This window comes from Mustela erminea, chromosome 17 (assembly GCF_009829155.1).
Source record: "Mustela erminea isolate mMusErm1 chromosome 17, mMusErm1.Pri, whole genome shotgun sequence".
NCBI classification, from domain to species: Eukaryota; Metazoa; Chordata; class Mammalia; order Carnivora; family Mustelidae; genus Mustela; species Mustela erminea.
The window spans coordinates 36266611-36287571 of record NC_045630.1 but is presented as its reverse complement, the minus strand read 5'-3'; the positions used below and the strand labels follow the sequence as shown (position 1 = coordinate 36287571).

The 20961-nt window shown below is 42.4% G+C and overlaps 1 protein-coding gene across 3 annotated transcripts in view; it reads right to left on the bottom strand.

Moving 5' to 3' along the window:
• The window catches only part of HHAT (hedgehog acyltransferase), a 339382-nt gene that overhangs the window by 183981 nt on the left and 134440 nt on the right, over positions 1 to 20961 (bottom strand). For all 3 annotated transcript variants that reach the window (XM_032317189.1, XM_032317187.1, XM_032317188.1), the window contains exon 8: positions 13136 to 13286. In XM_032317189.1, coding sequence (XP_032173080.1) covers positions 13136 to 13286 — 151 coding nt within the window. The remainder of the gene's footprint in view (positions 1 to 13135; positions 13287 to 20961) is intronic.

Here is a 20961-nt window from a genome sequence, read left to right as displayed (position 1 = left end):
AAAGTGACACTGCAGCTGGCACCGAACTGGGAGCCATCATATCTGATAGAAGAAAGAGGAGCATGGTGAGCCCTACAGCCCCAGAAGGCCAGCCCCAAAGTTATGAGGGTCTGTGGGTGAACAGGGTGGGCTGGACTGAGAAACAAGAACTAGTTCTTACTGTAATAGAAGGTGAGTGGAAGGAACTGGAAATAGCAGGTTGGAGCCAGGTTTGCCTGTCATACTTAAGAATAAAACGTTCTTTTCTTTTTTAAGATTTTATTTATTTATTTGACAGAGAGACACACAGTGAGAGAGGGAACACAAGCAAAGGGAGTGGGAGAGGGAGAAGCAGGCTTCCCACGGAGCAGGGAGCCCGATGTGGGGCTTGATCCCAGTACCCTAGGATCATGACCTGAGCCAAAGGCAGACACCTAACCAACTGAGTCACCCAGGTGCCCTAAAACATTATTTTCAAGCATGACAGGCAGAGAAAAGTCTTAACTTTTACTCTGCAGGCCTACTATAGTTTAGAATACTTACTAGAAGGCAGAGTGTCCATCTTATTCAATAGGTAAGAAGTTGGACTGTATCAGAACATTTTGCTAGCATTTCGAGAGAAAATCCTTTGAATGTCTACTACAGATGGGTGGATCAAAAAGAAGGTGGCAGGGATACTGGTCTGAAATTCTCCTTTTTGGTAGGGTTTCTGCCTGGTTTGGGGGTCAGGGTAATTCTGGCTTCATAAAGAGTCTGGAAGTTTTCCTTCTGCTTCAATTTTTTGAAACAGCTTCAGGAGAATAGGTATTATTTCTTCTTTGAAAGTTTGGTAGAATTTCCCAGGAACTCGAAATGGGTAAAAGACTTCAATGTGAGGCAGGAATCTATCAGAATCCTAGAGGAGAACATAGGCATTAACCTCTACAACATTGGTCACAGCAACCTCTTTCAAGATATGTTTCCAAAGGCAAAGGAAACAAAAGCGAAAATGAACTTTTGGGACTTCATTGAGATCAAAAGCTTCTGCACAGCAAAGGAAACAGTCAACAAAACAAAGAGGCAACCCATGGAATGGGAGAAGATATTCACAAATTACACTACAAAGGGCAGATATACAAGATCTATAAAGAACTCCTCAAACTCAACACGCACAAAACATATAATCAAAAATGGGCAGAAGACATGAACAGACACTTCTCCAAAGAAGACATACAAATGGATATCAGACACATGAAAAAATGTTCATCATAATTAGCCATCAGGGAGACTCAAATCAAAACCACATTGAGATACCACCTTACACCAGTTAGAATGGTCAAAATTAACAAGACAGTAAACCACATGTGTTGGAGAGGATGTGGAGAAAGGGAAACACTTTTGCACTGTTGGTGGGAATGCAAGTTGGTGCAGCCTCTTTGGAAAACAGAGATTCCTCAAGAAATTAATAATAGAGCTTCCCTAAGACCCTGCAATTGCACTACTGGGTATTTACCCCAAAGATACAGATGTAGTGAAAAGAAGGGCCATCTGTACCCCAATGTTCATAGCAGCAATGGCCACAGTCGCCTAACTGTGGAAAGAACCAAGATGCCCTCCAACAGACAAACAGATAAAGAAGATATGGTCCATATACACTATGCAGTATGGTGCCTCCAACAGAAAGGATGAATACCCAACTTTTGTATCAACATGGATGGGACTGGAAGAGATTATGCTGAGTGAAATAAGTCAAGCAGAGAGAGTCAATTTTCATTTGGTCTTGCTTATTTGTGGAGCATAAGGAATAACATGGAGGACATGGGGAGATGGAGAGAAGTGAGTTGGGGGAAATTGGAGGGGGAAATGAACCATGAGAGACTGTGGACTCTGAGAAACAAAGTGAGGGTTTTGGAGAGGCTGAGAGTGGGAGGTTGGGTGAGTCTGGTGGTGGGTATTACAGAGGGCATGTATTGCATGGAGCACTGTGTGTGGTGCATAAACAGTGAATTCTGGAACACTGAAAAGAAATTTTAAAAAATAAATAAAAATTTAGGGACGCCTGGGTGGCTCAGTGGTTTGGGCTGCTGCCTTCGGCTCAGGTCATGATCTCAGGGTCCTGGGATCGAGCCCCGCATCGGGCTCTCTGCTCTGCAGGAAGCCTGCTTCCCTCTTTCTCTCTCTCTCTCTCTGCCTGCCTCTCTGCCTACTTGTGATCTCTGTCTGTCAAATAAATAAATAAAATTAAAAAATATATAAAATAATAAATAAATAAATAAATAAAAATTTAAAAAAAAAGAAGGTGGCAGGTAATGAACCTATAGCTATGGCAGACTGAAATCTGAGGACTAGAAAACTATGACACTAAATAATTTTGCCTTTATTCTTGGCATAATAGGAAAAGGAAATCTATTCATTCATGGCGCTATTGAATGTATGAATTTTCACATAGTCATCTACAAGCAAATGCATTTATGCATCTAAACCTTTCTGGATAAAAAGGATTAGGGTTTAGATTTTAATACAGTAAGAACATGGTACCAGCATGATCTTGGACACCTTACTTACTGCTCTGGTTCTCAGGCAGTGATGATAATGTCTAAATCCTTACTCAACATTACTATTACAAGAATAATTATAAAAGAGACTTTTTGAAAACTAAAACAATGTATTTTGTTCCCAGCGATCCCTAATTCCTCATCCAAGTACTCACAAAACTATGTCTAACTGAATCAGATCTTAGAGTATTCTTCCCTGTAGTACAGAAAGAATACCCCCTTCTACTATAAGAGCTGAGCCATAAAGCTACCTGCCCTAGAGAAGAATGTCAAAAGAGAAGGTAGAAGGGGGAAGTAGAAAATCTATCTCTTGTGACACAGTGAACTGTGGGAAGAGATGGAAGAGGACAGAAGAACTCAGAAACATGTCCAAAAAGGGAAGGTTATATATAGGTGGAAGTAAAAACCCAAGCCGAGAAGCTCTGGCTTTCCTTTCTGGTCCATACTGTGATAGACCACCTGAAGAATGCTCTTTACAACAAAGGGTGGCCACACTGGGGTAAATATTGTTAGGCAGAGTAAAGGAAAGAGCCTAGTTGCTATTGCTGAGCTTCCTTCAGCAGCCTTATGGCAAGAAGACATAAAGAAGTTCCTACATTGAAGGTAGGAAGATGTGGGCCAGTAAACCTGGTTTAGAGACACCTGTGATGAATGGGGAGTGAGATCACTGCAAAGTGTAGTGCATGGCCTTGCAATGGCCTGGCTGAGACTCAAAGGGGTCTGCCTCGTCAAGAAGAACTTGGGTGAAGCCCAGTCAAGAAAACAGGAAGTCTGGGCCCTCACCACACCATGTGCACTAGCTTCCCCTCATTAGACCCCACACTGGTTCCTGGGGTCAGATCAGATCCATTGTCCTCTGAGCCCATTTTAATGGGGCTTTTGCCCCCACCACTTCACTAAGACTATTGTTGTCAAGGTCACCATGACCTCCATGGGAGGCCAACTCCACAATGTCAATCCTCATCTTCCTTTACAGCTTTAGGTTGGGATCTGAAGAAGACTGGATAGAAGAAAGGAGCAATGAACTTAAAGATAAGCCAACAGACAGTATACAAACTGAAACACATCCCTCTTCTCCCCAGCCCATTTCTGGTACTATTAATTTCTTTGTATAGATATAAGTATTCCATTTGGCTTTATGTTTTCTTCTGCTTGAAGAACTTCCTCAGCCTTCTGGTCTGCTGGCTAAACTTTAATTTCTTTCTTCTTTTTTTTTTTAATGTATTTATTTTGCCTTTAATTTTAAAAGACATCTTTATTGGATATAGAATCCTATGTTGACAGTTTTTCTTTTTCAGTATCTTAAAGATGTCTTTCCATTATCTTTTGGCTTGCATGGTTTCCTTTTTTTTTTTTTAGATATTTTAAAAATTTATTATTTGATAGCAAGAGAGAGAACACAAGAAGGCAGAGGGAGAAGCAGGCTCCTTGCTGAGCAGAGAGCCCAATGCGGGGTTCAATCCCAGGACCCCAGGATCATGATCTGAGCTGAAGGCAAATGCTTAACTGCCTGAGCCACCCAGGCGCCCTGGCTTGCATGGTTTCTGACATGGTTTCTGTATATTCTTTTTTTCCTCTAACTGCTTTCAAAAAATTTTCTCTTTAACTTTGGCTTCAACATTTTGACTGTGATGTGCCTAGGTGTATTTTTCTTTGTATTTATTTTGTTTAGAGTTTTCTGAGGCCCTTAGATCTGTGGTTTATTATCTCGCTAATTTTGGAAACTCTATGGACACTGTCTCTTCAAATATTTCTTTCATTCCCTTTTCCTTCTGGGACTCCAGTGACACATATGTTAGACTATTTGATGTTATCCTACAGCTCTTTGATGCTTGGTTCTGATTTTCGTCTCCCCTGCCACCCGCCCCTATTTTTTTTCCTCCTTGTGTTTCAGTTTGAATACTGTCTGTTGGCTTATCTTTAAGTTCATTGCTCCTTTCTTCCGTCCAATCTGACAACGGTTTAGACCAACTTTCCTGGTAAACATGCACTGAGAATGGCGATGTGGGATACCAGGAGCCTTCTTCATTCAAGAAGCAAGGGCCTTGCTTCCCCTCAAGTGAGGAGTAATGGAGCTGGTCCTGCTCCTTCCAGTCCTGGGCCAAAATGACTGCCATGGCCAGGGCTAGAGACATTAAATAATATGAAACAAAGAGAGACAGAACAGAGAGGAGAAGCAGTGGATAGGAAGTTCCAGGAGGTTCAAGGATAATAATTTGTAGGTTCGGTTTTTCAGAACCCCCCTTCGGCATAATTTTCCCATTCCAGGTGACAGCTCCCCAGCCGTCTTCAGGGGACTCCGAATGTTAGCCATATTTCCTTTTGCACAAGCACCACTGATCAGGGGTTCATCCATCGCAGGGCACTGAGAACAAAGGACAGTCTCTGCCTCATTCCCCCGTCCCTAAAACCATGAAGGTCCTCTAAATTTTACTTTGCTGTTTTTGTTGTTGTGGTGGTGGTGGTGGTTTGTTGGTTGTTTTTAGCCTCTAATGAAGAAGAATAGAGCTGTTTTCATTACTCAATTGCTTCTTTTTTCACCAGACACCATAGAGAAATGCAAATTCCCTCTTGGTCTAATGCTAAGTCATTCATTACAGAAAAGATTGAAACATTCACACTGTAAAGAAACGAAGAACCTGGAATGCATGCTGTTGCAAGGCGGGCCCAGAAAAAGTCTCAGGCACAACACAGGAAATAGATGATGTGGCAAAAGATGGTATTTTATGTCACCATAAATGCAGTCAGGATGGCAGGTTAACCACTGGAAGTAAGTTTGACCCTCACTTTGCATTTAAGTCCATTTTTCTTTTCTTTCTTCTTCAGGAGTGCAGGAGCACAGGAGTTCATTCATCTTTCACTCAGGAAATATGTTTGTTGAGTGCCTACTATGTGCCAGGCACCGTGTTAGATGACAGGAAGTCTGTGGTGAGCAGGTGTTTGAGAATCTACAGAAAAACAGTTTCAGCAACCAGTGGATCCCTAAAGTAGGAATTCCTCCTTATATAAAAATAAATACACTTCAAATGGGCTTCCTCAGCTTATCACCAAAGGCAGAAACTACACAGGCAAAGGAGGAGAGATCTGACCGCATACCAATGTTAAACCAAGACATCAAAATTCATATAAGCATTTAAGAGTAAAAGCAGGTTGCACTTTGAATTTAATCCTCAGATCTGAGGTGGAACAAAAGAGCAACACTAGTTTGCTGAAGGGAAGGTGTAAATTAGAAATAAGATAGTGCTAAAATAAAAAAGAAAGAAAGAAGATAGTGGTGGGGAACCAGACATTTAATGACTGGCAGAGAAGGGGCAATTCTCCATTTTTATTGCCAAATAGTATCCGACCCAGACCAACGTGAGGTAAAGAAACACAGTAGGAGAAGGACAGCCATTACCCAAGCTCCACACAGGAGACACTGGCAAGAAAAATGGAGTCAAGTTTCTCTTGTTGGCACCAGATGAGCCCCTCTCCTCCCACCTTCATTCAAGCAGCTGTTTCTGGATTGTATAAGGATGCAGGCCCACTGACCCCACAGCACTCAGTTACTCAGGGTTAAATGGCAACTCCCTTTCTCCTCACCCCTGGGAGCACAGAGGCCAACCCACTGCCTGACTGTACCCTTCCCTGCTCCACCTCCCTTTCTAGGGAGTCAGTACATGAACAATCATCATTCTCAGATACCCGCAAAGTCCCAGATCCTGTCACACAAGCCTCAAGCTCCAGACCAGGGGGAGGAATTCACTTCAGTTTCATTTCTCTAGAGAGACAGGAAAAGGTGGTGATACAAGTACAGAGTCCAGAGCCACATGCCTGGGTTCAAAGCCCAGCTTTACCACCTACTAGCTGTGCGATTTAAGGAGAATTACTCAGCCTCTCTATGTCTCAGTTTCATCATTTGCAAAGTGGGGATAACAGTACCTACACAGAGGAGTTTTGTGAGGATTAAATAAACTAAATATACAAAAGCACTCAGAAATATGCCTTGCTCGATGTTTTTGCTGCTTGCAGACCCCAGTGCTGCTGTTACTACCATTACTATTATTATTCTTAATATTACTCTTTGTGAGGACATGTTCTAGAAGGGCTTCACTCCTAGTCTGCCCCTAGGTTCCTCATCTTCCACTGCAGGGCATTAGGATCTGTTCTTCAGCCCCTCCCTCAGACAAATCCTGTCCCCAAAGACAAACAGCTCCTCTCTCCTATCAGAGTCTGAATGGAATCGCTTTTCTTCCTTCAACTTTGCAACTCTCTCCTTCAACTGCTCTCAGGGATGCGGCAGGATGTCTAAAAAAAATGACAGGAATGAAGGTAAGAAGGTGTTGACTCCTCATTCCTTTCAAGGAAGACTCATTCCCAAGGAAACCGCAAGCCAATACAGTCTTTCGGCGCACCAGCCACTGAGAGTCACTGAGACACACACAGGGAGGTAAGGAACACAAGGCATCAGTATAGCCGAAACCTGGAACTCCCACAGCAATGACACAGGGGTGCACACTACACAGAGAAGTTGCACAGTTGTCACACGGAGAAGTTTGAAAAGTTTGCTCTTAAGACCTGATGATGAAGATTTCAGAGAAAAGTGACCATTCCTCCCGGCAGCACTGAGTTCCTGAGCACCCACTACATGCTGGGCCCTGAGGAGGGTGCTGGGGGACACAGGGTTAACCAAGAAGGAGGTCTGATCACTGTCCTCAAAGAGCTTACAGGCTGGTGGGTATGAGCTGGTGGGGACTTAGGGTATCCGTTCCCAGAGGCGGGCACAGTCACATCTCCATTTTCCAGAGAAGGAAACTGAAGCACATAGAGGTCCCCAGAAAATAAGTAGTAGAGCCAGGATCAAAGCCACGGAGTCAGGCTCCAAATCTGGGCTCTCAGTCACTGGTGAGCAGCCAGAGAGCCCTCCATCAGAAGCTGCCCAGTGTTTCTTGTGCCAGAGTGCTGCTGACTCTGATAGACCCCAGTCTGAGAGTTTGCTCAGTAACACGCGTGTTGGAAGCATCCTCCACAAGGGGAGGGAATGGAGAGGAGACAGAGTATCTATATTTGAAGTCAAAATAAATCCAGGAACCAAAACATAATAATGGTTCATAAAATCTGCTTCAACTTGGTATTCCACTCTGATTTATGGAAGTCTGTGGTTGGAGGCAAAGGTAAAGCGATTTTGAAATATAACTGTTGGGAAAAGGAAATATGTTATCTAGTCTGTTGAGATGGGATAAGACAGAAGGACCAAATGTGAGGTAATACAAATGTCCAGTAGCTGGAAACTGTATGCTAAAAGAACCCCCTAAAGTGAGGGAGAGTTCAAATCAGTGCAGATTACAGGGAACTCGTGCTTTCCTTCTGAAATCCATGCTTTCCACATATTACTTCCCATTTCTACCACCTTCCACCTCCTTCCACTGCCCATGCCATTGGGCCTGTCTTTTCTGGGAAATTTAAAACACAAAACAAAACACACAATATGAAGTTCACATGCACATCTGTAATTCTGATTATTGGCTAACATCGTAGTGTCTACAGTGTACCTGCCCTGTGTTCCTGCATTAGCTCTGGTCTCCCTGAAGCCTTGCAAGAACCCAGGGAGGCAAGTCCTATGATGAGCTTTATTTTACTGCCTCAGAAAACTGAGGTATTAGAAGGTTAAATGGCTTTCTGATGAACCGCATGGATGGTGAGGGAGACAAGACTCCACCCCCAGGGCCTGGTGGTCCTCCCCATCCAATGCAGCTGGGGCTCATATAAACACAGAAATGGAAGGGAATATAGACAACATCTGAAGACGAGAGGTCTTTCTTTCATTCAACAGTAGAGAAAACTGAGAATCGAGTGGATCCATTTCTCCTCTGAGGGCAGAGAGCCAGTGATTTCTCCACCACAGCCTTTATCTCTGAGCTGTCACATCCCAGGCTCAGAGCTGGACTGGAGCCTTTCCTCGGCCAGTCCGATCACTGCCCATTGCTTCCCCAATACTACACGCCCACAGGCTGACTTCTCAGTTAGCTCCGGCTTTGCTAGATTTTCAAGTGCAAAAAAATACTTAGAAGCTACTCCTTCCCGAGGACCTACTGAACATCAGGCTCAGTCAATCTTCACATTGCCCCTGTGTGCCAAGTGCTATTATTATCTCTATTTTAGACATGAAAAGGTTAGCCCAGAGCATTTTAATTATTTGCCCAAGTCACACAGTTAGTAACAAGATCTTGGTTAGTAGGCTGCCTGCAAAAATAGTGAACGCATATCAACGGCACCCTTTTCATCTTTCCCCCTTTATGTTCATGTTTATGTTATGTTCCCCCAGCAGGGCTGGTGGACAAGGTGTGTCCTTCACCAACTCCACGCTCACCATCCAGTCCTGCAGCCTGAGGTCAGAAATGATTCAAAGGCAGCAGTTTGCAGAGCTAGTTTTCATCATCTACCACAGACCTGGACCAACTCTCACCCAGGCCCTAAATTCTTCTATTGACCTAAAAGTTCATGCCATCAATTTCCCACCAAAAGAAAAGGTTCAGGCTCCACCTCAGCCCCAATTCCAAAATGTCCCCACAGATTAAGGTCTAGCAGTACCCAAATTTCTCTGAGTTAGGCAGTGATGCATGAGTTTGCCTATGAAGACCTGAGAGCACCATAATTCAAGAACGGCAGAGGGCAAGCTGTGCAAAATTCCTGAGATAATTGAAATTGACCTATAACTCACCAGCCACCATGAGAAATTCTATCACTTTGCACACTTTGCTTCCATAGCTAAAAATCAAATCAGAGGAACATGATCAGACTTCTAATTTGAAACCTGGGACATGCAATGTCATCTTTAATGACTCCCAGCAAATGATGCTCATTATAGATCTCAGCCTACCTAAATTAAAACATGAAATCTAAAAATTAAGCAGAAAATTCTCAATTTCTCAGGTCTGTAAGGTCACAGAAAAATCACACAAGTGGGAATACAAGTACTCCTTAGGGTTTTGTTATGCCGCTAAATATATGAGCAGGAATTATAAAAAAGAAAAGAGCTAGAAGGGGAAAAATAAATAAATAAACAAACCCACCAGGTCTTACCTTTCGGGTCTGGGCTATCTGGGTAAATTGCAATTTTTCGTGACCAATTTGAACTAGCATGTCAAGGAACATTATCTCTCTGCTGACGGCCAGTGTCATCTGTTCTATGATGTAGAGCTCAGACTCCTGATACAGTAGGCTGCTGGCTTCAAGTCTTCTCTCACTGGTAAGTAGACTGAAATATGCTGTAATCAGTCAGCACGGTGTTCAGGTGTGTAAGCTGCCTTTAAAATGGGAGGCTAAAAATTCATCTCTCATCACCAGTTCTAAACCTCATCCAGGGACACCTGGGTGGCTAAGTCCATTAAGCATCTACCTTCAGCTCAGGTCATGATCCCAGGGTCTTGGGATCGAGCCCCACATTGGGCTCCTTGCTCAATGAGAAGTCTGCTCCTCCCTCTCCCTCTGCCCCTCCTCCTGACTTGTGCTCTCTCTTGCTGTCTCAACTAAATAAAGGCTAAAATAAATAAATAAACCAAATTCAGTATGGACTTTCTAGAAGGTCAGGTAACCACTAGACAATCTGTGAACACAGTTTTTAAATTTCTTCCCTCCACTTCCCATCCACCCTTCCCTTTGTGTCACTGTATGACTGGCTGCCACTGCCCAGAGTAATGTGCATGGCCAGCTTTCACATCTGTTTGTGACTCAGTCCCTTCCAGACCCCTATCCAGGAGGAGGAGGCAATTCCCTGTCTGTAGCAACACCTCGATAGATGGCTCAGGAATATTAAGATAAAGCTAGATGTAAACAGAAACTACAAGTTCAAAACTTTATTTTCCTTCAGTGTGCATTTTACAGAGAAAAGTTAGAGAGTGGGGACCAGGGCTGCTGTAGGGTTAGGCTACCAGATCCCGAATGCGAACAGGATAAATTTCCTCTTTAGGACAGGGGAATATTTGCAAACAGTGTAAAAGCGAAGCTATAAGGTTTATTTTTTCAATTCAAAACTATTTCTTCTGAGCCTTAATTGTGCACTGTAGTGCAGAGTTGACCTCCCTTCCTAAATTCAACTGTTTAGTGAGGCATGGTCACGGTGTACAAGAACAAAGATCAAGATGTTTCTAAGTATAACAGGCAAACTGGGAAACCCTTTAGCAAACTAAAACTTGTGAAGGGGAAAACCTACCCCATGTAAGCTGAGGGGGGAAAGCCAGGCTAAAAGTCTTGGGTTGCCAGGGTGACTCAGTGGGTTAAGCCTCTGCCTTCCACTCAGGTCATGATCTCAGGGTCCTGGGATCGAGTCCCACATCGGGCTCTCTGCTCAGCAGGGAGCCTGCTTCCCCCTCTCTCTCTGCCTGCCTCTCCATCTACTTGTGATTTCTCTCTGTCAAATAAATAAAATCTTTTAAAAAAAATTAAAAATAAAAATAAATAAAAGTCTAGGTCACTCCCAGAAAAGACCATGTTTGTCACTACATCACAAGCTCTCGTAAACACTTCCCCCTAGAACCGCATCACTCCCCGGGCTCACCCAGAGCTTCCAGCTCACAGCATCTCCTATCACTCTCTCACCCACATCTGTCTTAAAACTTTAAGGGGAGGGAGGAAGGAATGTTTCCACAACCTCTAGTCTACACGATTTGAATCTAGTTCTAACCGAAAATGAAAAAGATCTTGGCAGATACGCTCTCTCTGCTTTCGTTGTGTATAGACAACAGAGGTTATTGGACCCCCCCAAAAAATTAATTAAAATAATAAAGGACACGAAGACAACTACTCTGAATGTGAAATACAGTCAACAGTCCAAACAGCCTCTTGTGACCATCAGTGGGCTGAGCTCTATGGGCAAGGAGCCTGGGTCTAGCATGCCTGCCCAAGAGTCATGGGTTTTCATTATACCAACCAACACAAGAAGCCCTTTAGGAGTATATGCTTCCTAAGACCTGCATGAGGGCAAGCATTCACAGGGAGGCAGAGGAACCATGCTAGGCACACACCAGTCATTGGAGATAGGACCCCAAATCATGCTGGGTCCCAACCCATTTGTTTAGTAAATTAATTTTATGAGTAAGTCAGAAGTTAACAGAGCCCCCCAACCAGGATCACCTTTTAACCAAGAACCCCTCTGTGTCCCCCTGGCTAGAGAAAACCCCTTTGCTAGCATTCTCCAACCCTGCCATTAAAACTGGGCAACCTAGGATAATTGACGTAATTAAGGACAAATCAAAGCAATCCTCTAACATTACTTGCAATAACCATATGAAATTTCTAATCCCAAGAAGCAAACTGAACCAATAACAAAATGCATTTCAGAGGTTTAAAAAACTTCAGCATCTAAAATCAGCTGCTATGGGGACGCCTGGGTGGCTCAGTTGGTTGGACAACTGCCTTCGGCTCAGGTCATGATCCTGGAGTCCCGGGATCGAGTCCCGCATCGGGCTCCCAGCTCCATGGGGAGTCTGCTTCTCTCTCTGACCTTCTCCTCGCTCATGCTCTCTCTCACTGTCTCTCTCTCAAGTAAATAGAATCAGCTGCTATGGAAGCTGCTACGGCCGTTGCAGGCTACCTACACCTTTGTTAACAGCAACAATATGGTAACATTCACTGAGCTCTTCCTCTACCTGGGTCCTCTATCTACTGCCTACAGAGATGAAATATAAGATGAAAAGTGCCATGTGAATGAGCCAGAACAGCAACTCTGAGCAGGGATGAGGCTCGGGTGGGGGAAATGGAGGTGCCTAAGACATGCTGACCCCCACGAGTGAGCAGGTCCCCAGGCTGAGATCCATTTAGGTTTGCAATTGCAAAAGCAAGCCTGTCACTTATTGCACACTCGAGGTGATAAGAAACACACAGCAGCAAGCAAGCCCATCTAGAGAACATCAGAAACAGCAGGGGGCTGAGGGATCTTTTGGAACAAAAACTCCAGGCCAGCCATACGTTTATGGGGAAAAATCAAGAAGAGAAAGAAAACTCAGAAAACACATCTGTCTATCCATGTGCATCAAGTATAGGAACAATAAAAGGATAAAAAGCTAACATTTGTAAACATCTATGTGCCAAATGCCTTAAATACATCAGCTTATTTAATATTCAAAACAACTCTCAAATATGGGTATAATCACCCTCACTATTATTATTGCCATTTAAGAAAGAAGAAAATTGAAACTTAGAGAAATTTAGTAAATTGTCCCAGATCTGGGAGCTAGTAAATGCCAACAGGGACCTATTCTATTATCCTAATTCTGTTGTTTTTAACTGACAGTCCCACATGGACAGAGGTCATTTTCAAGAAAAACAGAAAGCAATAAAATAATCCACTGCAGCCTATCCCAAGTTAGTAAGACACCATTTACACATCAGCATAAGTGCATTTGTACATAGACCTGGAGAGAAATTGTCCTATCTCACATTATCTTCACAGCTTGGCAGTAATTTTGAGTTGTTCGGAAAGCACAGACTGTCATCCTATTAGACAGATGAAGAAAGCCGAGTGCCAAGTGTAGCTTGAGTCAGGGACAGAGAAAAGATGGTGGCCCAAACCCTCTGAAGCTCGCCAAGCCATGGCTCCTCCCACTGGACATCTCCAAAAGCCTTTAATAAAACAAACTACTGACCTCCACATCCCCGTGAAACTGAACATGGTGCTCACACAGCGAGGGAGGGGTGGCGGCGTGAGTCCATCCAGGCGCATGAGCAGAGCTGGGACACCGAAGAGCACCAAGTACTTCAGATAGAAGAAGAGCACATGGGCCAATGCCAGTCCTCCTGAAAGACGGGGGAGCTGTGAGACACTCAGATAAGCAATAGGGCAATCTCCTGTCCCTGAAAATACCCCACCTGCTCCCACATCCCACCCATCCCCTGCCATCCCCTTCCCTCATGCATTACAAAGTTTCCCACGTTGGTTTGGAGCAGTAAGAATATTTGAATGAGCAAATATTGAAATCTTCTTTATTACTGTGATAGGCAATAGGACATCTTGGCAGCCATTCTTCTAGAGATGCTACATTTAAAAGTATTTTGTATATAGTTATGCATTTAAATTATATTTATAATATGTGTTTATATATAATTATATATAATGGATTTCAAAACTACTAGAAAGGGAAAATCCGGGACGCCTGGGTGGCTCAGTTGATTAAACGGCTGCCTTCGGCTCAGGTCATGATCCCAGCGTCCTGGGATCAAGTCCCACATCGGGCTTCTTGCTCGGCGGGGAGCCTGCTTCTCCCTCTGCCTCTGCTGCCACTCTGCCTGCTGTGCTCACACTCCGTCTCTCTCTCTCTCTCTCTGGCAAATAAATAAATAAAATCTTATAAAAAAAAAAAAAAGGGAAAATCCTCCCCAAATTCTTCCAAAACCTCATTGAGCTCACATCCACACCCACCCACTAGTATGGCTAAAAATCAAAAAGTCAGATCAACAAATGGTGAGAAAGATGTGGAGAAATTGGAACTGTCATACACTGCTGACAAGAAAGCAAAATGGTGCAGCCACTTTGGGAAACCACTTGGCATTTCCTGAAATGAATAAACTTAAAGTTACCACATGACCCAACCATTCTACTTTTGGTATATACCCAAGAGAAATGAGAACAGATACCCACACAGAAACCTATATCTAAATATTTGTACACCAACCAAAAGATGAAACAACCGAAATATCCATCAACAGACAAATAAACAAAATGTGGTCTACCCATACAATGGAATATTATGCTGCCATGAAAAGGGATGAAATAGTGACACGTGCTACAACATGGGTGAATCTTTTACTTTTTTAACATGGATGAAACTAGAAACATTATGCTGAGATAAGCCAGTCATGAGTAACCACGTATTCTATTCCATTCATATGAAAGTCCAGAAAAAGGTAACAGAGACAGAAATAGAAAGCTGATTAGTAGGTCCCTGGCACTGGAGAGGTAGGGGGTGGGGTAATGACGGAAGTGGTGGCTAAAGGGTACGGTTTCCTTTAGGTTTTGAGATAATTAAAATATTATAAAATTGGCAGTGGGGATAGTTGCACATATCTGTGAATATCCTAAAAGCCACTGAACTGTACCTTCAAGTAGGTGAAATGTATGTTATGTAAATTATATCACAACAAAGCTATTAATAAAAAAAAAAACAATAAAACCATCAGGGCCCCAGGCTACAATGGCCTCTTGGCGTGTACTGTGCCTTTCCAGACAGAAAAACACAGGATGTGGATGCTCAGGAGGCAAGATGTGAGGTTGGAGACACATGCTACAGCCCACAAAGGCCTCTGCCTAACCCCGCTGAGAATGACTCACTTCTGCAGCAAGGGCTCAGGGAGCTCTACCACCTTTCTTCTCTCCTCAAGCTTCCTGGCCACTTTGACCTCTGTGCCCTAAGCCCAATGGGGAACCACAGACCTGGGCCAGATGGTGGCCCCATTTACACTGGCCTCAGCAGGTGGGAGGTGTGGCAGGTTTGGCAGAGCAGTGCTCACAGGAGAAGGCAGAGGGCAAAGTGGGAATGGAAGCCCCGAGAAGACAACTGGTGGCCATGTGCTGTCCAACCTCCAGAGCGTCTTCCTCCATGTGTGGGAAATCCTGCAGGGCAGGTTGCTGCAGCTGAGCACGTTATCTGTGAGCTTCTGAGAAGGAAATAACTAAGCATTAAAGAAGTACTGGCAGAAAATATTATTGCCTGGCACTTGCCATGTTATACAAGGATGTCACTACAATGGAGAGTGTGGCTGTAAATGGTAACTCTGTGCCAGAAGAAACAGAGAGCCATTTTCGGAATATATAGTTTGGGTGAAGGCAAATGGTGGTTCAAATTCAAAAGCCACATGTCTTACAAGAAAAAATCCAGGAATCACTGTGTCTCATTCCCAATCAGGGTTCTTCAGACTTGTGGAAACTAGACTACAATCACATGTACTGAAACAACTGGGTATAAAATTGTAGCATTCTTAAATAGCAATCTGATAGCAATCAAGAAAAAAAAAAGCTGGTGTGCATACATGTGTGTGTGTGTGTAGAAAAATATATATACATGAATATATTAGAAAATATATATGTATATAAGTGTGTATATATACACACCCTTCAAGAAGTGGGGTGTATATGCTAGCAATACCATCTAAAAGTATTTAGGGGGCATATAACCACACTGAGTGGTGAAGAACTCTGTTCCATGGGGTGCTGAATGGCTCAGTCATTAAGCATCTGCCTTCCGCTCAGGTCATGATCCCAGGGCCCTGGGATCAAGCCCCTCATTGGGCTTTCTGCAGAGAAAGCCACCTCTTCCACTCCCCAAAACTTGTGTTCCTTCTCTTGCTGTGTTTCTCTTTATCAAATAAAAAATAAAATATAAAAAATAACTCTGTTCCACTGGTCAAGATGGAAAGGGCAGGGGACTCTAAAATAATCCAAAATGAACCACCAAACTTTAGTCAGAAAAATCCCAGAGCTAGAAGAAGCAGGACAGAAGTAAGAATGTCTAATTAAAGGGCACAAAGCTTCCAGAGCTAAAATTGAACAGCCTGAAGAAGTGAAGGCACCAGAGGACCCAGGGAAGACTGTCCAAGGTTAAGGCCACCTGGAGCTCTTTCACATCCTATGAAGCAACAGAAACTTCTTTTCCCTGTTAACAGGATCCAAAATCAGGGAAAATGAGCTGCTTCCTTCTCAAACATTGCTTTTAATGTGACACTATTTTTATACAGTCATCACATTTGAGGCATATAAATGAAAATCTGTCAGATTTTTTAAATGGCCTATTCATTTAAATATTTGATAATATCAATTCTAGCATCATACCATCTACATTATGTATGAGGAAGGAGCAGTAAAACCCTTATTACACATTACCCTATAGGCTTTCTTGTACTTACAGATATTTCCTACCAGATTACAGGATGCTCAAAGCCCATGCCCACATGGTTGAACATCAGGACTTTCAATAATATGTGCCCAGTGAAGAACAGCTTGCCCAGTGAATGGTGCTAATGGTGGGAAGTTCTTCCCAGTGGTACACACAAGGGTCTAAAGTGTATTAAATCCTCTTAAATTGTTAGAACTGCTAGACCTGAAGAACTTAGCATCCACCTAACGAAAAGTCTTCATGAACCCAGAATGGGTCAAGCTGTGTCTTAGGCCAGAGTTTGCCAAGGACTAGGGAGAGTTGGCCACAGAGTTGGCCATAGAAAGGCCCCTTGACTCTGTCAGTCAGCTGCAGAGCCACCATCTTCATACAGCTGAGCCCTGCCATCAAGATTTTCATAGTCAGTATAAGACACTGATACCAGCTTCGATATGTTTCAAGAAGCATGGTGTCTCTGCACTATTATGCTTCCCCACCAGTTTGTGTGCCCTGACTCACTGTTGCACTCTCTCACCTCTAGCCTATGCTGAGCTCTCACTTCTATCCATGGCCTGACTTCATTCATCTCTGAACCTTTTCTGTTCCAAGGAAAATGACTCCAGCCATTTTGACCTTGTCTTCATCTAACCTACTCTAGATTTTGCTTAAATGCTGTTTAGACTAAGTCTGTTCAGATTCAAGAAGCCTAAACATTTTATGAAAGTTTATTTTCAGGGCACTTGGGTGGTGCAGTTGTTTAAGTATCTGACTCTTAGTTTCAGCTCAGGTTATACGATCAAGCCCCACATAGATCTTCACACTCAGTGGGCAGTCTGCTTGAGATTCTCTCTTTTCCCCTCACCCTCCCTATTGTGCTTATGTGCGCACTCTCTATAAAATAAGTAAATCTTTTTAAAAAGTTTCTTCTCATATAAAGTTCTTTACACGAATGTCTCATGCCTACAGTTAACAATATTATTTTATACATTTTTTTAATTTGTTTTTTTAATCTCATAGTAAGTATTCTACCCAGGTTTTTAAAAATAAACTTTCTTATATAACATCTAGGATAAGAACTAGCACTATAAAGAGTAATCAAGAAGATCCGAACAGACCAATTACCAGCAAAGAAATTGAATCAGTGGTTTAAAAATTCCCAACAAACAAGAGCCCAGGACCAGATGGCTTCACAGGTGAATTCTACCAAACATTTACAGAAAAGTTAAAATCTTATTCTTCTCAAACTATTCCAAAAAAATAGAAAAGGAGGGGAGGAGTAGCAGGCTGAGATGACATCAGGGAGCAGGAGGTCAGCTAGATAGTTATCAAACCATTCCGAACACCTACAAATCCAACAAGAGATCGAAGAGAAGAAGAGCAGCAATTCTAGAAACAGAAAATCAACCACTTTCTGAAAGGTAAGACCCGTGGAGAAATGAATCCAAAGCAAGAGGAACACAGGGGAGGGGCCCGCTCCTGGCAAGCTGTGGAACAACTGAGCACAAAATCAGAATGTTAAGAAGTCTGCTCCACTGAGGGACATCGCTCCAGAGGATAAGCAGAGGTGGATCCCTTGCAGGGACAGTGTGGGTCACAGAAGGATCGTGGGTGTCTGAGTGTAGTTCAGAGCTCACAGGTATTAGAGGGGAGAAGCCAGCTACAGAGACGGAGCAGAGGAGTGAGCTCTCAGCTCAGGGTTACCTTAAACTGTGATCTGTGGCACAGTCAGACCACTGAGCAGGGACCCCACAAGATCCAAGGAGAACCCCCTGGAAGAGCAGTAGGAATCTACTGCTTCTGGAGACTCCAGTGGGGGCTGTGTGTCAGAGACAGAAGCTCTCAGTCACAGGACGGGTGAACTCAGAGCACAGCCGGAGCCCAGGGAGATGGGAGTGATTGAGCGCTTTTCTCCAATGGCGCACCGAGAAGTGAGGCCCCAACTCTCAGCGAGCTCTCGGCTCCTCCAAGCCAGAGATTGGGAGGCCGCCATTTGCATTCCTGTCTTCCAGAGCTCTATGGAAAGCTCTCGAGGGAACAAAAGCTCTCGAGCGAACCAAAGGATTACTTAGCCTGACCCCTGGCAAGGGCAGTGCAATTCCACCTCATGCAAAGACACTTGAGAATCACTATAACAGGCTCCTCCCCGGAGAAGATCAGCAAGAAATCCAGCCAAGACCAAACTCACTGATCAAGGAGAACAGTGGAATACGAGGAGGGGAAAGCAAAGCATGGAGTTCATGGCTTTCTCCCCATGATTCTTTAGTCTTGCAAAATTAATTAAATTTTTTTAATTTTACTTTTTTCTTATTCTAATTTTTTAACTTTTACTTTTTACTCTTTTAACATTTTTTAACTAGTTTATGTTAACAATACCTTTTTTTAAAAAAATCTTTTTGAACTTTTATTATTATAGTCATATTTTATCCTCCGTCGTATCTAACTTTATCTTTTGTATACACATAGGGTTTTTTCTTCTAAAAAAATTTGGGATACAACTTCTCCTAATAGATCAAAATATACCCTAAATCTAGCACAGGGTTTGTTCTGGTCTCCAGACTGAGCAAATTCTCTCCACTTTCTTTAACTTTTTTTTCCCAACCAGCTTATCTTCTCAACTCCTTTTTTAGCATTTTTTAAAAATCGTCATCTTTACAGTGATATTCCATCCCTTCATCATGTTTATCCGTATTTGTAGGTGTATGTATGTAAGTATTTTTCTTTTAAAATTTTGGGAGGTACTTTCTTCTAAGAGACCAAAATACTCCCAAACCAAGTGGGTGGTTCTGTTCTATTCACCAGTCTAATATATATATTTTCTTTTTTCCTTTTCTATTTTTTTAAACTTCTTTTTTATTATTTATTTATTTATTTATTTTTAATTTATTTTTAATTTATTTTCAGCATAACAGTATTCATTATTTTTTAAACTTCTTTTTACCCCCCTTATTTTCCCCATGTTTTGGGGTCTCCTGATTTGGTTAAGGTACATTTTTCTGAGGTCTTTGCCACTCCTTTAGTGTTTTGTTCTTTCATTCATATATTCTTATCTGGATAAAATGACAAGGCAGAAAAACTCACCACAAAAAAAAGAACACGAGGCAGTACTGAAGGCTAGGGACCTAATCAATACAGACATTGGTAATATGTCAGATCTAAAGTTCAGAATGATGATTATCAAGGTGCTAGCTGGGCTCAAAAAAGGCATGGAAGATATTAGAGAAACTCTGTCTGGAGAAATAAAAACCCTTTCTGGAGAAATAAAAGAACTAAAATCTAACCAAGCTGAAATCAAAAAAGCTATTAATAGGTGCAATAAAAAATGCAGGTTCTTACTGCTAGGATAAATGAGGCAGAAGAGAGAATTAGTGAGGCAGAAGAGAGAATAGAAGACCAAATGATGGAGAATAAAGAAGCTGAGCAAAAGAGAGACAAACAGCTACTAGACAACAAGGGGAGAATTCGAGAAATAAGTGAGACCATAAATTTAAACAATATTGGAATAATTGGGATTCCAGAAGAAGAAAACAGAGAGAGGGGGGCAGAAGGTATATTGGAGCAAATTATTGTAGAGAATTTCCCTAATATGGCAAAGGGAACAAGCATCAAAATCCAGGAGGCACAGAGAATCCCATCAAAATCTATAAGAATAGGTCCACACCACATCATCTAATAGTAAGACTTAAAAGTCTTAGTGACAAAGAGAAAATCCTGAAAGCAGTTCAGGACAAGAAGTCTGTAATATATAATGGTAAAAATATTAGATTGGCAGCAGACTTATCCACAGAGACCTGGCAGGCCAGAAAAAACTGGCATGATATATTCACAGCACTAAATGAGAAAAACATGCAGCCAAGAATACTATATCCAGCGAGGTTATCATTGATAATAGAAAGAGAGATAAAAAGGTCCAGGACAAACAAAAACTAAAAGAACTGTAAACACCAAACCAGCTCTACAGGAAATATTGAAAGGGGTCCTCTAAGCAAAGAGAGAGCCTAAAACTAGTAGACCAGAAAGGAACAGACAATATACAGTAACAGTCACCTTACAGGCAATACAATGGCACTAAATGCATATCTCTCAATAGTTAATCTGAATGTAAATGGGCTAAATGCCCCAATCAAAGACACAGGGTATCAGAATGGATAAAAAACAACCCATCAACATGATGTCTACAAGAAACTCATTTTAGACCCAAAGATACCTCCAGATTTAAAGTGAGGGGGTGGGAAACCGTTTACCATGCTAATGGACATCAAAAGAAAGCTGTGGTGGCAATCCTTAGATCAGTTAGATATTAAGCTAAAGACTATAATAAGAGAAGAGAAAGGACACTATATCATACTCAAAGGGTCTGTCCAACAAGAAGATCTATGCCCCTAACATGGGAGCAGCCAACTACATAAAGCAATTAATAACAAAATCAAAGAAATACACCAACAATAACACAATAATAGTAGGGGACTTTACCACTCCCCTCATTGAAAAGGACAGATCATTCAAGCAAAAGAACAACAAGGAAGTAAAGGCCTTAAATGACACACTGGGCCAGATGGACATCACAGATATATACAGAACATTCCATCCCAATGCAACAGAATACA